The 16,813-nt window shown below is 45.6% G+C and overlaps 1 protein-coding gene across 1 annotated transcript in view; it reads right to left on the bottom strand.

The window, feature by feature from the left end:
• LOC109891355 (helicase ARIP4) overlaps nucleotides 1-16,462 on the bottom strand; it is a 28,035-nt gene extending 11,573 nt beyond the window's left edge. Inside the window, exons 1-12 of the mRNA XM_020483828.2 lie at nucleotides 16,328-16,462; nucleotides 11,383-11,552; nucleotides 9,407-10,034; nucleotides 8,269-8,402; nucleotides 6,440-6,640; nucleotides 5,715-5,950; nucleotides 5,267-5,449; nucleotides 4,988-5,121; nucleotides 3,908-4,104; nucleotides 3,095-3,437; nucleotides 2,669-2,846; nucleotides 2,050-2,274 (exon numbers count right to left, since the gene is read on the bottom strand). Coding sequence (XP_020339417.1) covers nucleotides 2,050-2,274; nucleotides 2,669-2,846; nucleotides 3,095-3,437; nucleotides 3,908-4,104; nucleotides 4,988-5,121; nucleotides 5,267-5,449; nucleotides 5,715-5,950; nucleotides 6,440-6,640; nucleotides 8,269-8,402; nucleotides 9,407-10,034; nucleotides 11,383-11,509 — 2,586 coding nt within the window. The 5' untranslated portion in view covers nucleotides 11,510-11,552; nucleotides 16,328-16,462. The remainder of the gene's footprint in view (nucleotides 1-2,049; nucleotides 2,275-2,668; nucleotides 2,847-3,094; nucleotides 3,438-3,907; nucleotides 4,105-4,987; nucleotides 5,122-5,266; nucleotides 5,450-5,714; nucleotides 5,951-6,439; nucleotides 6,641-8,268; nucleotides 8,403-9,406; nucleotides 10,035-11,382; nucleotides 11,553-16,327) is intronic.
• Between the last annotated feature and the right edge of the window lie 351 nt (nucleotides 16,463-16,813).

Genomic DNA, 16,813 nt, shown 5'->3' with positions numbered 1-16,813 from the left:
ATCAGTCTCAACGTCAACAGTGAAGAGGCGACACCGGGATGCTGGCCTTCTAGGCAGAGCTGCAAAGAAAAAGCCATATCTCAGACTGGACAATAAAAATAAAAGATTAAGATGGGCAAAAGAACACAGACACTGGAACTCTGCATCCTGGAGTCGCCTCTTCACTGTTGAAGTTGAGACTGGTGTTTTGCGGGTACTATTTAATGAAGCTGCCAGTTGAGGACTTGTGAGGCGTCAGTTTCTCAGAACAAGAAAAGACTGATGAGTTTGTTTCTGGCCATTTTGAGCCTGTAATTGAACCCACAAATGCTGATGCTCCAGATACTCAACTAGTCTAAAGAAGGCCAATTGTATTGCTTCTTTAATCAGAACAGGTGCTAACATAATTGCAAAAGGGTTATCTAATTAATGATCAATTATCCTTTTAAAATTATAAACTTGGATTAGCTAACACAAAGTGCCATTGGAACACAGGAGTGATGGTTGCTGACAGGTGTACAGAGGCCCATTATGTAGATATTCCATTTAAAAAAACAATAGTCATTTACAACATTAACAATGTCAACACTGTATTTCTGATCAATTTGATGTTATTTTAAATGGATAATTATTTTCTTTTTTTCTTTTAAAAACAAGGACATTTCTAAGTGACCCCAAACTTTTGAACGGTAGTGTATATGGTGGATGTAGGCACCTGAGCTGAGCCATAAGGGAAACTTGGCATCTACCAACACACTACCAGTCGGGGGGCAATGCTTGCTTTTTGTCTCCTCCCACCATCACCCACGAATGAATGTCATTTTTGCAGATTAAAAGTGTTTCAGCAAGTAATGTATCAACATTGATCTGTAAAATGAGCTATGACATAACCAATGAATATATAGCACAACTTTGGATTCCACCCCCATCTAATAATCGAATGGTTAGTGAGATTCTCTTCTTCTGCCGCTTCGACCGTGTAGTGTGGGTCGAAAAAGTGATCGCTGTCCTCGTTATGAAATGATCAACTTTACCCTGTATATCTACAAATGACCATATACTGATTGCTTCAAGTAAAACTTGCAGAATTTATGCTGATGGTGAACCTGAACAATGGAAATAAAATGTAATGTAAACCCTGATCAGCATGTATAGTCAGATGAGTTGTGTCTCCGGCAGTAGCTTAAGCTACTTTTATTCAGGTAAAACACAATTTTCAAAGCGCATTATATAAAAATAACCTATCAAATTACACCGGTTGTCACTCAACTAATCAAGACTAAGATTGTGCAAGCAATTTTACAAACATTTGAATGCTATCCTGCGACACGTAGATGTGTCAAATGGGCGCACAGCATGCAGTTTGACTTGGCTACTAATATTGCCTGGGGTTGTTTGGCATGCAAAATGACATGTAGATCAAAGACTGTCAACATAACGGCATGCTTACTTCCGACCCTTAAGAAGAGGAAGCAGTGGTCACAAAAGATTAGGTATTTTCTGAAGGTAGAAAGTTATTTGAGCAGCCCCCAAAAAATTATGAACAGGCGATTCGTAACGTTTGAATTCGTTTTCTGACCGATGAATGCTACATTTGGATCGGTTTGGGGTCCCGTGTACCAATGCGCTCATATCTTAAACATTTAATCCGGGGAACGATGCGTATTGGTGAATCGTTACATCCCTAGGTTTTACAATATAACTTCAGAATCCTTACTGTGGAAATTCATGCAATAATGAGAACAGCATTCAGTCTGGTTTAACCAGGGTTGTATTCATTAGTGCACACCGCAGCAAAATGCTTTGCAACTGAACATGAAAACAAGCATTTCTTATTGGACAAACTCAGGTAGGTGAGGCTATAGGTTTCTACCCGTTTCGGCCCGTTTTCTTACTAATGAATAGGACCCAGGCTAACATAGGAGAAGTATCTAACAAGTTCCCAGCTAGCCTGTGGGTAGAGAGTGGTGTTGTGGTGATACGTACCCATGCCAGCCTGTGGGTAGAGAGTGGTGTTGTGGTGATACGTACCCATGCCAGCCTGTCGGTTGAGAGAGTGGCGTTACGTACCCATTCGTAGGTGATGACTTGATTGGCTCTCTCCTGGATGGGGTTGAGTGGGGGTAGGGCGACGTTGATCCGGCTGTTGGCTGAGTCGGCAACTTTGGCCTTCAGGCTGGCGCCAGGGCAGCGAGGGTTGGCGGCCGCCGTGATGTCATCCAGGTCTAGGTCCTGCTCGTTGGCTAGGTTCTCCTTCTGAAGGGTCTCGTACAGCACGTCAGGGTGGTTCCAGATCTACGTACACATCAAAGGACTGACTTTAATAATGTTACTGATTCCAGGTTAAGATCGGGGTGTAATTCCTGGCTATGCTAACTAACCCACAGCAGTACCCTATCGTCACTATGGTCTATTGCAGAGGTATTCAACTCTGTTCTACCTGATCATTAATTGCACCCACTAAATCAGTCTCTTATTTGTAAACAACAGCTGGTGCACGAAATCTAAGGCAGTCTCTAGATTTTGCACACCTGTTGTATTCGGCGCACGTGACAAATAAACTTTGATTTGATTTGAAAAAATGCAGTGGAACTGACTTTGAGGTCCAGAGTTGAGTTTGAGTGGTCTGTTGTATGCCTGTCTGTCTCTGTCTAATCCCACAGCACCAGTACAGCAATCTCAACCTCACCTTGCAGCAGACGCAGAAGGCCTTGAGTGGGTTAAGGCCCAGCCAGCCGCTGTTGCCTGCCTCTCTGAAGCGGTTCATAAACTCAGTGTAAAGGGCCCTCTGCAGCGGTGACAGGCGCACCATGATCACATGCTCTTCCTTGGAGGGGAGCTGGTCCCGCAGTACGTCGTGGCCTCGCCTGGGACAGACACAGATTATTATCAGACTGCATATACACCTAACCAATCCTTCACAGATCTATAGGAGAGAGTAGGGGCTAAGAGTGAGGGGTTGATTTAGGATGAGAAACCATACTTGACAAGAGAGAGGCTGGAGAAATCGTGAAAGAGAGAGTGAGAGAGACAGAAAGAGCGATATAAAAAGCAAAAGGTGAGGAGAGGTAGGTGAATAAATAAAAAAATAGTCTGCACTCTTCTCTGCTCTCACCTCTGCACGAAGCCCTCCAGCAGACTATGGAGGACGTGACTTCGATATCTCATCACCCTGGCATCCTGCGGCGTGCTGTCCACACACTGCCCGTTCAGAATGGGCCTCTCGAACATGTTACTGAACTCCTGCCTGGTGCCCAGGAAATCAGGCCTGACAAAGTCCACCATGCACCAGTACTCTATCAGGTTGTTCTGCAGGGGGTATCCTGTGAGGACCACACGTCGCCTGGAGCGGATATTCTTCAGGGCCTGCGAGGTGCTGGCATGGCAGTTCTTAATGCGGTGGCCCTCATCACAGATCACCACGTCTGGACCGGGCCTGGCCAGGGCCTTCTCCATACCTAGAAGGAGGAGGAGGAGTGAGAGAGTAAAACACAAGGTAGGAGAATGTGTGTGTGTTTGTAAGTTGTGAGAAAAAAAAGAGTAACATAACTAATAACATAAATGATGATGAATGGATGAAATAATAACATTCTCTGATCTATTATTAGTAGTAGAATGTCATTGCAATTCATCAGCCTTGGCATTTTAATATGGTCATTTATGCAATTTTTTTCAAAGCATTACTCATCCAGTGTCTAGTGAACTGCTGTCAGCCTACAGTTTTGTATCTTTATATTGGTGATACATTATCTCATATTCATAAAGCTTCTCAGAGTCAGTTTTGCATTTTAGGATCACAATAAATAATATTAGCTGGACATGTGGGACCTGATCCTAGATCAGCACTCCTAATTTGAAACTACTACTACTCCGGCCCCAGAACACCTATAGTGGGCCCTGCAGCGACCTCTAACCACTGACCCCTTACCTTTCATGAGCTCCTGCTGCCTCTCCTCTTCGTCCAGGTCGATGATGACGGGTCCCTGGGGCTTCTTGGACTTCCTCTTCCTGCCTGTCACAAAGCTCTTCTTCAGGGACAGCAGGCGGTACATCTCATACCCCATCAGGAGGACACCTCCATCCCTGGACCAGTCCTCCACTACCTTAGCCCGAGCCACCGTGGTTCTGTAAGGGCACACACAATCATACGTAAGCAATGTTACGTACACATGCTCTCTCACACAGGCACACATCAGGGCTGTCATTAAGTACCTCATGGCTATACCGTACACACGGCAGTACACAAACGGTGGCAGCACACACGGCAACGCACGCGTACACACACACACGCGGCAGAACACACACACGGCAGACCCCACACACACGGCAGAAGACGAACACACACACTCGGCAGAACACACACACGCGGCAGAACACACACACGCGGCAGAACACACACACGTACGCACGCGGCAGAACACTCACACTCGCACGAACACACGCACGCGGCAGAACACAGACACGCACCCGGCAGAACACAGACACGCACCCGGCAGAACACACCCACGCACCCGGCAGAACACACACACGCACCCGGCAGAACACACACACGCACCCGGCAGAACACACACACGCACCCGGCAGAACACACACACGCACCCGGCAGAACACACACACGCACCCGGCAGAACACACACACGGCAGAACACACACACGGCAGAACACACACACACACACACACATGGCAGAACACACACACACGGTAGAACACGTGGCAGAACACGCACACACACACGGCAGACCCCACACACCCGGCAGAACACGAACACACACACACACTCGGCAGAACACACACACACGGCAGAACACACACACACGGCAGAACACACACACACACGGCAGAACACACACACACGGCAGAACACACACACACGGCAGAACACACACACACGGCAGAACACACACACACGGCAGAACACACACACACGACAGAACACACACACACGACAGTATACAATTGACACAGTGCAGTGTGTTAGTCAGCTTTACTATATAAAATGTCACATACTTGTGCTCGTCATTGAGGATGTGGACTCTGAAGGTGCGTCCTGTGACGATGGCAGGGTCACTATCAGGGGGAAGGGCCTCTTGGGTGGGAAGCCACAGGTTAAACTCCGCCAGCCAGTTCTGAAGGGTGTTCACCTGGGGAGAAAGAGAGAGATAAAGACACAGCTGTGCTCACAGACAGACACACAGGGGAGATGAACAGAGAGCAATGGGAGAATAGAGACAGAAAGCAAGAGAAGAGAGCGAGACACACTCATCATCTCCTTAACGGTCTACTCACAGGGACGATGGCCAGTACGGTGTGGGCCCCGGTGTGTCTGAGCAGGATGTCTATAAAGGAGATGACCTGCAGGGTCTTACCCAGACCCATGCTGTGGGCCAGGATACAGCCAAACCCGCTGCTGCCCTTATAGCGCTCCAGAGACTCCACCAGGTTATCATAGAGGAACCGGATCCCACCAACCTGGGGAGGGAGGGAGAGAGGTAGGTAAGAAGGGGGAGAAAAGAGATGGAGCGAGAGAGGGGGGGGTAAGTGGGGGAAGGAGTGAGAAGGAGATGAGGGATGGAGGAAGAGAGAATGAACTAAATTAAATAATGCATGCAGTGTTAGTGAGTTAGTGTACCTGGTGAGGTTTGCCAGTTGTGGGGTGAGATACAGGTCTTTCTCCTCTGTGGGGTGCTGCAGTGTGTGTGTGTATGCGTGTGCGCGCGTGCATTAGTTAACGTACCTGGTGAGGTTTGACGGCCCGGGCCAGCTGTGGCGCGAGGAACAGGTCTTCTTCCTCTGCGGGGTGGTTGATATTAACTAGGACCCTCCCCTGGGCATCTGGTTGGTTGAGCGAGTCGTTGATATGCGCGCCACTGCTCTCCGCCGTGCCCCCCACACCTTCGTCCTCGTCCTCATTGGCCGACTCACTGCTGATCTGCAGGGCGTCGTCGTCCCCAGAGCTCAGCTCGATCACGTCTGGGAGGAATTTCATCGATTAGATGTATTTATTATTCGGGTAAACAACGACACAGTTAAAAACATCAAAATAACACACTTATTTCCACTGTGGTCCTGGAAGACAGCAGGCATCATTAGTTCCGAGCAGGAAAATTGATATTCATAGTTCATGCCATTAAGCGTTCGTAACCTGACAGCTAACCAATTACTGTGTATATATATATATTCCTGTTAGTCCAACCAAGGAACGTTATAACTTCAAGGTCCTACCTATAACATTCTTTGCCCTTCTAGAGATCTGAAAGGATTGGACAGGTCTAAGAAATATGTTAATAGCACCGCCTTACCTTCTGATAGATAGGCTATGGGGAAGTTACACCATATTATGTACACCAATCGAATAGTCTCAGATCTCCACAAGTGCATAGAGTCTCGGGGTTCAATTTGGTACACAGCCAGAGAGTTGTGGTTGTTCCCTTTATTTGAGCAGTCCTCCTACAGTCTTACCGTCTCTGATAGCAGGTCTGACAGCAGGTCTGATAGCCAGTCTGATAATGGGGATAGCTGGTGGCTTGACATCCTCCTGCTTCTCCTCCTCCTCACTACTGTCACTGCTGTCCAGGCAGATGACGTCCTGCCTGGCTAGGAAAGCAGCCTCTAATGACCCCTGACCTTGACACTCCTCCTCCCCAGGCCTCAACACCGATTCTATTGGAGGAGAAAGGGAAATGCACTGAGAACAATGCGAGAAAGAGAGAAAAAGAAAGAGAGAGACACAGACAGGCAGAGCAGGATACGGGTAACATGGAACCCAATCCTGCTGCGTGCGTGCGCCATCGTGCATACATTTATTTTGTCCCCCTACACCAAACGTGATCACGACACGCAGGTGAAAATATCAAAACAAACTTTGAACCAATGATATTAATTTGGGGACAGGTCGAAAAGCATTAAACATTTATGGCAATTTAGCTTGCACTTGCTAGCTAATTTGTCCTATTTAGCTAGCTTGCCGTTTTTAGCTAAATTGTCCTGGGATATAAACATTAGGTTGTTATTTTACCTGAAATGCACAAGGTCCTCTACTCCAACAATTAATCCACACATAAAAAAAACGGTCAACCGAATCGTTTCGAGTCATCTCTCCTCCTTCCAGGCCTTTTCATCATTTAACTTATATGGTGACTGGCATCTAAACTTTCATAGTATTACCACAACAACCGGCAACAGTTCGTCTTTCAATCACCCATGCGAGCAGTGTGGGTGCAATAATTGAATAACATAGATTCCTACATTTATTTTGTGACGCGGGTGGTGTAGACAGGGTATAAGTGAAAGATCGAAAGAGAAGGGATGAGCACAGTACATCAGAAAGTATTACATTTTTTGCGGGGGCTTTGTCTAAAATGTACTAAAATTATCTATTTGACATAGGCGGGTTGGTTGTTTCGCAAGAAAACCGACATATGCACAACTATGGGGCAAAACAGACGGGGTTGGCTAAGATTGTTGACAATATACCAACTATATTTTGTCTCCAATGTTTACTGAAAACCCAAATACATTTGCAGAATGAGCACTTGTTGTCTCAAATATATCGTTACAGTTGTTGGTTAGCTAGCTAGTGAATTTTTGCCGTATTAGCATATACGTGACATGAGTCAAAACATGGTATCTAGAACAAGATAAAACTAGCTGAAAAGTGCCACCTACAATTCCCCACATTGCAGCTTCTTGCTAGCTATCTAGACATTCAGAATCACAACCCCACACAGACCTCTGCCCCAACTACATTTTAATAAAACAGTTTGACAGTGTTATTGAGTGCACCCCATAAAAAAGAGGCACTGGTAGAAGTGGCGCTACAGTCATTGGCTCCATGTGTAGCCAGTGAAGTGGGAGATTTCGAATCAATGTTAAATGTAATTTAAATAACCAAATTAAGTTGGCTAAATAAGAAGGCTTAGGCTACAATGATCAACCAACAAGTAGGCCGTTTCATATCAATAGAGTTGTTGTAGACAAGGACGCCTCAAAATGGCCTTAAGTAGCCTTGCTACTTTAGCTAGCTAGTTGGCTACTGTAGCTAGCTAGATTCTTTACAACGATTTTATACAGCAAAGACAGGCCGCAACAAATTTGTCTAAATTGCACGAATCGGTTTGGTTACTTTCTCCCTTAGTCCTACACACATTGACTGTCACATTCACTGGCCCCCACCCTTCCCCCACTCTTCTGCTGAAATAAGCAGAGCTCTCTCGCAAGAGTGTTTCCATTGAAGCCCCCCCCAAATGTATTTTCTTTGTCCAGAGGGTGGTTTGGGGTAGAACTCTCACCTGGGGGAGGACAATCTGTGACAGGTGGTGCTGTATAGTCCTTCCTCTGCTGCTCTAGACGCCTCAGCCTCTCTAACTCCTCCTGCTGGGCTGCCTTGGTTACTGCTTCCATCTGGTGCTCCTTTAGCAGCTTCCTGTTCGGAGGAGAGGACGACGGGTTAGAGGAGAGGAGGACTTGTTAGACGAGAGCACAGAAGACTGGTTAAAGTAGATGAGGACAGTGGACAGGTTAAAGGAGAGGAGGACAGGTTAGAGGAGAGGAGGACAGGTTAGAGAGAGGAGGACAGGTTAGAGGAGGAAGAGGACGGGTCAGAGGAGGAGGATGAGGACAGATCAGAAGGGAGGGGGGGACGGGTCAGAAGGGAGGGGGACGGGTCAGAAGGGAGGGGGACGGGTCAGAAGGGAGGGGGACGGGTCAGAGGAGAAGGCGGGGGCGGGTCAGAGGAGAAGGGGGGGCGGGTCAGAGGAGAAGGGGGAGGCGGGTCAGAGGAGAAGGGGGGGCGGGTCAGAACAGAGGAGGGTGGGTCAGAAGAGAGGAGGACGGAGGGGGGGGGGGGCAAGTCAGAAGAGAGGAGGACGGAGGTGGGGGCAGGTCAGAAGAGAGGAGGACGAAGGTGGGGGCAGGTCAGAAGAGAGGAGGACGGAGGGGGGGCGGGTCAGAAGAGAGGAGGACGGAGGGAGGCGGGTCAGAAGAGAGGAGGACGGGTCAGAAGAGAGGAGGTCGGAGGGGGGCGGGCCAGAAGAGAGGAGGACGGAGGCAAGTCAGAAGAGAGGAGGACAGAGGTGGGGGCAGGTCAGAAGAGAGGAGGACGGAGGGGGGGGGGGGTCAGAAGAGAGGAGGACGGAGGGGGGCGGGTCAGAAGAGAGGAGGACGGAGGGGGGCGGGTCAGAAGAGCGGAGGACGGAGGGGGGCGGGACAGAAGAGAGGAGGACGGAGGGAGGAGGGTCAGAAGAGAGGAGGACGGAGGGTCAGAAGAGAGGATGATGGGGGGTGCGGGTCAAAAGAGAGGAGGACGGAGGGGGGGCAGGTCAGAAGAGAGGAGGACGGGTCAGAGGAAAGGAGGACGGGTCAGAGGAAAGGAGGACGGGTCAGAGGAAAGGAGGATTATACATTGGCCCCACCCTATCAAACAAATACCTGATGTTCTTCCTCATGTGTGCTGGTTTAGAGGTCTTAGCAGGCTTAGGGTCCTTAGACTTGGAGACCCTCGGTTTCTTCTTTTTGCCCGCAGAGGGCTTGTTCTGGCTGGGGCTCTCAGGACCGGACGAAGGGGTTTGGGACTTTGAAGCCTTGGAGGCCCTTGGTTTCTTCTTTTTGCCCACAGAGGTCTTGTCCTGGCTGGGGCTCTCAGGACCGGACGAAGGGGCCTGGGACTTTGAAGCCTTGGAGGCCCTTGGTTTCTTCTTTTTGCCCGCAGGGGGGATGTCCTGGCTGGGGCTCTCAGGACGGGACGGAGGCTGGGAGCGAGATGCAGGTCTCGAGTTGGGCTGAGAGGAAGGCCTGGAGGCAGGCTTTTTGTCCACAGAGGGGATGTCCTGACTGGGGCTCTCAGGACGGGATGGGGGCTGGGAGCCATCGCCAGACGGGGGCTTGGATCGAGACGCAGGTCTCGAGTTGGGCTGGGAGGAAGGCCTGGAGGAAGGCCTGGAGGAAGGCTGAGACGGGGGCCCAGAGGTAGGCTCTTCCGAGGGTGAGGTAGCTGAGGGGGAGTCCCTCCCTCCCTGGGTCTCCATCTCTGTACTGCCATGGCCACTCTCTGGCCGCTCTGTGGGACAGAGGAGCAGAGAATGACATCAATCAGTCAACTAATTATTAAATCAGTGTCTGGGAAACTGGCCAATAGGGTTAGAGAAATAGACAAACCCTTTTGGGAAAGCATTGTTTGTTGGGAACTTTCTCCAATCCCCCTTGGACACTATTGAATGGTGTTGAATGCATTCAGTTGTACAACTGACTAGATATCCCCCTTTCCCTTACAGAAGCATTGGTTGATCAGTTTCTGGGGTACTTTCAATGGAGAATCTCAATTGAACAACATTCTAAGTCCAGGATCCGGCTTAATGATGTGTCTTGGAAATCGTCCTTAAATCCTAACTCTTGTATTCTTTAATGAGACAAATAATCATTTTCTCTATGGTTCATTCATTGCTATTACTGTATGACCCCAGTAAGACATGTTACATACAGTGTTTGCGTCCCAAATGGAACCCTATTTCCTTAATAGTGCACTACTTTTTACAAGGCCCTTAGGGCCCTGGTCAAAGGTACAGCACTAGAAAGAGAATAGGGTGCCATTTGGGATGCATCCAGTGTCTTCATTAGTCTCCCATCCTTCTCGGCAGCCAGGCTGTGAGAGTTAGTGGGGCCTTGCCTGGTGTTCCTTACCCCTGGAAGCCTCTCACATTCTTGGCATTGAACACATAGTTTGGAGGCGTTGCTCAGAGCAGATGCAGGCAGCTCCAGGATGGAAGTTTCATTCCAGCAGCATTCATCAGAACCTGCATTCTCCTGCCTGTGGTTCTGTCTGTTCTAACATGTTGCTGACACTAGTCCGTCTGTAACAATGTGGGACACGGTGGCTCCGAGACTCTCTCCAAGTGCCTGGCTCACTACCTGACTGTTGTGTCCCCCAAATGGCACTCTATTCCCTCTGTAGTGCACTACTTTTGACCAGGTACCATAGGCCTGGTCAAAAGTAGGGAATAGGGTGCCATTGGGGACACGTACTCTGTGTAATTGATTGGTTGACTACATAAGTTCACATTTTAAATAAAGATGTTTTGCGTCAGACTGCTGTACAACAATTTTAAAACAGACTCTGCGATATGACGTTGCAACTGAGCAGCAGGATGAAGTGAGAATATTAAGCGCAATGCAAGAAGATGCACTCGCACAGAGTATCTGCAAATGTGGATGGGTACGGTTCGCTCTGCTGCAACGTGGTAGCTGCAGCACAACAGTGGACAAGTGCGGTTTACTTTATGTATCACCTACTCTACCTTTAACAGATATAGTATTTAAAGTGAATTAGAATGACTTCTAGAATGTATTAATTGTGAGTAGTAAACTAGAGGCAAATCTACGGAGGTGACACCTTCCCCCCCGCCACTCACCGACTGCTTCATCTTCATCATCCCCATCGTTGTCACCCTCATCATCAATCTCCTCCTCTTCCAGATCCTCCTCTTCACTGTTAACGCTGGGGTCCAGGTCACTTCCTGAGATCGATTCTTCAGACATGGCGTCCCACAGAGCATTACCTACACATCCTCACTTGGGGTACCTGCAATCAAATAGAGCACACACCGCTTTAGCCATTATGTCAAACAACAAAGCAGAGACCCCATTTAAAGGGGTAGGTGACCTAGGCCAATTCAGGGTAAGGAAACAAATATGTAATTTTGGCGAACTCTCTTTAAGCTTGGCAAAATGTGCAGAGTTTATTGTTGTGAAGTGGGCTATCTTGTTGGCGGTTGGAAAATGTAACGAAAATGTGGAAAAACAACAAAAGCATGATAACATAAATCACATCAGCAAGTAGATCGTTATCAATCACATGGTTTCATTTTCACTTTCGTCATCTAAGACAGAGAAGTGCTTGCAATAGAACAATACAGTGAATTATAAACTGTCATCACTTTACTCTGCCTCTTCTAAAGCTTGCATTCTCAAAGTGTCAGAGAGAAAAGAGTAAAAGGAGCTTGTGTGTGTGTGTGTGTATTTATGTGTGTGAGCGAGAGACAGAGAGAGCGTGAGCGAGCTGGCCAATTACATAAGACCTAAGTTACATAACTGGCCATTGCCACTCAGGCTGTGCCTTCCCTTGAACAGGCTAACCCAATAGACACACAGAGCATGGTCTCTCTGCCCCTTTCTCTCACCTCACTCACATACAAAAGCCTACATACAGTCTCAGGGCAGGTCCGAAACGGTTCGTTCAGATGGTTATGAAACGACTGTGTCAGGTCCGAGTGTCACAGATCCCGCCCACACACGCAAGACAGACATTCTCTCACGCACTTTAAGTCTACCGTTCTCCTATCAATGAAAGATGCAGAGTATGCTGCAAAGCTAGAAATTAGATATTTTATGTCATGTCTCTTATAAATGTGTGGAGTAGCAAACTTGGCAAGGCTCATACTTGGTCATAAGAGTTGACGGGCAAACTACAGTGCCTTCAGAAAGAATTCACACCTCCTGAATATTTCCACATTTTGTTATGTTATAACCTGAATTTAAAATGGATTACATTTAGATTTTGTGTCACTGACCTACACACAATACCCCATAACGTGAAAGTGGAATTATGTTTTTCAACATTTTTACAAATTAATTCAAAAGGAAAAGCTGAAATGTCTTGAGTCAATAAGTTAGTGTTTCCAAACTCAGTTCTCGGGAACCCAAAGGGTGCACGTTTTGGTTTTGCCCCCAGTACTACACAGCTGATTCAAATAATCAACTAATCTTTAAGCTTTGATTGTTTGAATTGTCTGTGTAGTGCTCGGGCAAAAAACTAAATGTGCACCTCATGGAGTCCCGTGAACAGAGTTTGGGAAACACTGCAATAAGTATTCAAACCCAGCGTCATGATACGCCTAAATAAATTCAGGAGTAAAAAGGTGATTAACAAGTCACATAAGTTGCATGGACTCACTCTGTGTGCCATAATAGTATTTAACATGATTTTTGAATGACTACCTGATCTCTGTACCCCTCAGTCAAGCAGTGAATTTCTAACACAGGTTCAACCAAAAAAACAGGGAGGTTTTCCAATGCCTCGCAAAGAAGGGCACCTATTGGTAGATGGGTAAAAATTAAATAAAAAGCAGACATTGAATATCCCTTTGAGCATGGGGAGGTCAATTAATTACACTTTGGATAGTGTAGCAATACACCCAGTCAGTACAAAGATACAGGCGTCCTTCCTAACTCACTACAGACCCTGGAAACCGCTCTTGGATTTCAGTGAGGCCAATGGTGACTTTATTAAAACAGTTAGGAGTAAACGGAGGATTGATCAACAACATTGTAGTTACTCAACAATACTAACCTAAATGACAGAGTGAAAAGAAAGCTTGTATGGAATAAAAAATATTTCAAAATATGCATCCTGTTTGCAATATATGAAAAAAAACTGCAAAAAATGTGGCATAGAAATTAACTTTATGTCCTGAATACAAAGCATTATGTTTGGGAGGCAAATCCAACACAACACATCAAGGAGTAACCACTCCACATATTTTCAAGTCTGGTGGTGGCTGCATCATGTTATGGGTATGCTTGTCATCAGCAAGGACAAGGGACTTTTTTGGGGGGGATAAAAATAAATGGAATAGAGCTAAGCACAGGCAACATCCTTGAGGAAAACCTTGATCAGTCTGCTTTCCAACAGACAAATGTACCTTTCAGCAGGGCAATAACCTAAAACACAAGGCTAAATATACACTGGAGTTGCTTACCAAGACGACACCGAATGTTCCTGAGTGGCTTAGTTACAGTTGACTTAAATCTGCTTGAAAATGAATGGCAAGACTTGAAAATGACTGTCTAGAAATGAGCAACAACCAGATTTAAGAATTTTAAAAAGAGCAATGTGTAAATGTTGTACAATCCAGGTGTGCAAAGTTGTAATCGCTGCCAAAGGTGATTCTAACATGTATTGACTCAAGGGTGTGAATAGTCATATAAACGGAGATATTTCTGTATTTCATTTTCAATACATTTGCAAACGTTTCTAGAAACCATAAAAGGAGGCTTGTATAATGCAGAGATGACACTTTACTTAAATATGTATTTTATTTAAGATATTAGACACAATGTTGAAGTAAAGACCCCTGTCATCTAAAATCAACACTTGTATTTAGTTGGGGATAAATTATTTGCCTTCAGTTAGTTGGGGATAAATTATTTGCCTTCAGTAAGTTTAAGAAACATTGCGTTGTGCCTGGTAATTCTGTTACCAAAAACCCATGTCTCAGAAATGTTCTAATTTCTCTCCCTCGTGGAGGATAATGAAAGTTCACAGAAGTAACAGAAGTTAGTTGTAGTGTTTTACAGATTTTTTATTTATTAATTCAACTAGGCAAGTCAGTTAAAAACAAATTCTAATTTTACAAAGATAGCCTACCCCAGCCAAACCCTCCCCTAATCCGGACGACGCTGGGCCAACTGTGCGCCGCCCTATGGGACTCCCGATCACGGCCGGTTGTGATACAGCTCGGGATCGAACCAGGGTCTGTAGTGACGCCTCTAGCACTGAGATGCAGTGCATTAGACCGCTGCCCCACTCAGGGGACCTGACATCAAGTTTGTTTAGGAATTATTAAGTGATTAAAACTCTAATTTCCCCCCCAAAATCAGTAACAGAATTTCGGGCATTGAATTAGCTACAATGGGGAATCATAGTAGTCACAAACCACAGTTTGCCACTGTCCTCCCACTGACATACTGTTATGTTCAGCTCAGAAGTTATTTTTCTTCTTCTATTTCTGTCATCTGGTGCTCAAAGCAAGACTGTGAAAAGAGTCTGGACAACCCTCCCTCCCTCCCTCTCACTAACCCACTCGCCAGTTAATGTCACCTACCCTCATTCCATTTACTGTAACAAGCATCCTGAAAAGTAGTTGAAATCTGGTGTCAGCCCTGACCAGACCGAATCTGAACCAATCATAGACGTCTATGTTTCACAAGTTTGGACAACACAGTAGAGAAGTTGTATGATTTGTTAAACTTAAAATCAATGGCTTTTGTTTGGCATGCATTTTAAAGTGACAAATGAGTCAAATCATAATTATGTAACCGTGGAATTGCCTATATCTATCTCACTAGCTGTGTTATTCAGGTTTTCTATGTAGGCTAACAGGGACTGTATTCATAGAGTGACTCACAGTAGGAGTGCTGATCTAGGATCAGGTTCCCTCTGTTCATAAATTATTATATAAAAGGCTAAACTGATCATATACCAGCTTTGTGGATAGGGGCCCAGAGCTGATTGAGAGAACACTAGAGGTGAAAACCGTGTGTAAAAAAAACTAAATATAGTGTCAAATCTGACAGAGGAAGAAAGCTGCAGCATTGAACACAGTCAGAATCACAGATCGCCGCCTGCCTCTCAAACTCAAGAATCTCAACATTCAGTTTCTTTGTGATCGGTATCCATGGTGAACCCAGATAGAGTCAGCCGATACATTATAAGGTTTTCAATAATACATGCATGTCCAGCATAAAATATTTATACATTCCTGCACAGCTGCTTACAAAATATCAACTGTATGGCCACTACACTGAGCAGCATGTAATAATACCTCTCCTCCTGCATATCAAACTAGGATCCCAAGGCAATAATTGTGTGTTATTTGAATTTAGATTGAAGAAAACATAACTTCCTCTCCCACACACTACTACTGAGCCATAGTGCAGTGTGTTACATAAACATGCTAAATAAATGCAAAATATTATATCCAACTCTAGCTTCTGTAAGTAGCTATGACGAACAGCCATAAATAGGTAGCTGATACCTGGCTTACTTGTTTTCTGTACCCACCCTCCTAATGTTTAATATGTTATTAGTTAGCGAACATCAACATTATAAAAAATGTCGAATCTACGAATATTAGCAAGCAAATCAGATACTGGGTTTTTTAACGCTAATCTGGGTTGGAACACTGCTAAGAAATAGCTAGTTAGCTAACGTTAGCACTAGCTACCGTGCCCATTCAAAAGACAGTATTATTCTAAGGCTGGGTAAACTAGCTACCGCGATAGCTATAACCAGATTATCTACTATCTTTTGTTTTGCCACAATTAGTTAGCTAGCTAAATCTGAACGATTTCTATGAATGTGAACAAACAAGTCGTACTAAATACAGCCAGATAGCAGCTAGTTCGTGCGTGATTGAGCAGCTAGCTTGTTGTTAGCGAGCTAGCATCATGTTAGCATACAAATCGCTGTTTTCAGCCAACGTCTATTGTCCAGGGGATGGCTAATCTAGAAAGCCCCTTATGTTACTGAAAAACAAGTTAAATTCGAAACAAAAAGGTGCCAAACTATGTACTTACATTTTGATTTCCCTTAGGAAATAGTGACGATATGTTAATGATTAATCTTTTTTTTAATAAACAGTGTAGCTAGCTATTTTTTGATTCCCCCCTCACAGTTTCTTCAAGGGTAACAGTAACAATGTTCCCTGCACGCATGGAAAAACAACACGCCAGAACATAGTTCCGGAGGAACACTCGAATTCCCCAAAACGGTTTAAAAGCAGCCCAAAACTGCTTTCAGGCAGGGCCCAAAATTCCTATTTTATTTAAGTTTGTGTTGTACTCAGCAACACGAAATAATTGACTCAATGATAATAGCATAGTAATTAGAGCATTTATGTAATTTGCCTATAAATGCACACCACGAGAAAGTATATTATGGCGCCATCTGCTGGATAAATGGATTGAATGACGGTCGTCACTAGTTACCACAGCCACAAAGTCATAATTATGGCTAAACCAGTTTCCCACTGTACTGTTTTTGTCTAAATCCCGTCTATTTCT

This window comes from Oncorhynchus kisutch, linkage group LG5, assembly GCF_002021735.2.
Source record: "Oncorhynchus kisutch isolate 150728-3 linkage group LG5, Okis_V2, whole genome shotgun sequence".
NCBI lineage: Eukaryota > Metazoa > Chordata > Actinopteri > Salmoniformes > Salmonidae > Oncorhynchus > Oncorhynchus kisutch.
This window is presented reverse-complemented; position numbering and strand designations above follow the sequence as displayed.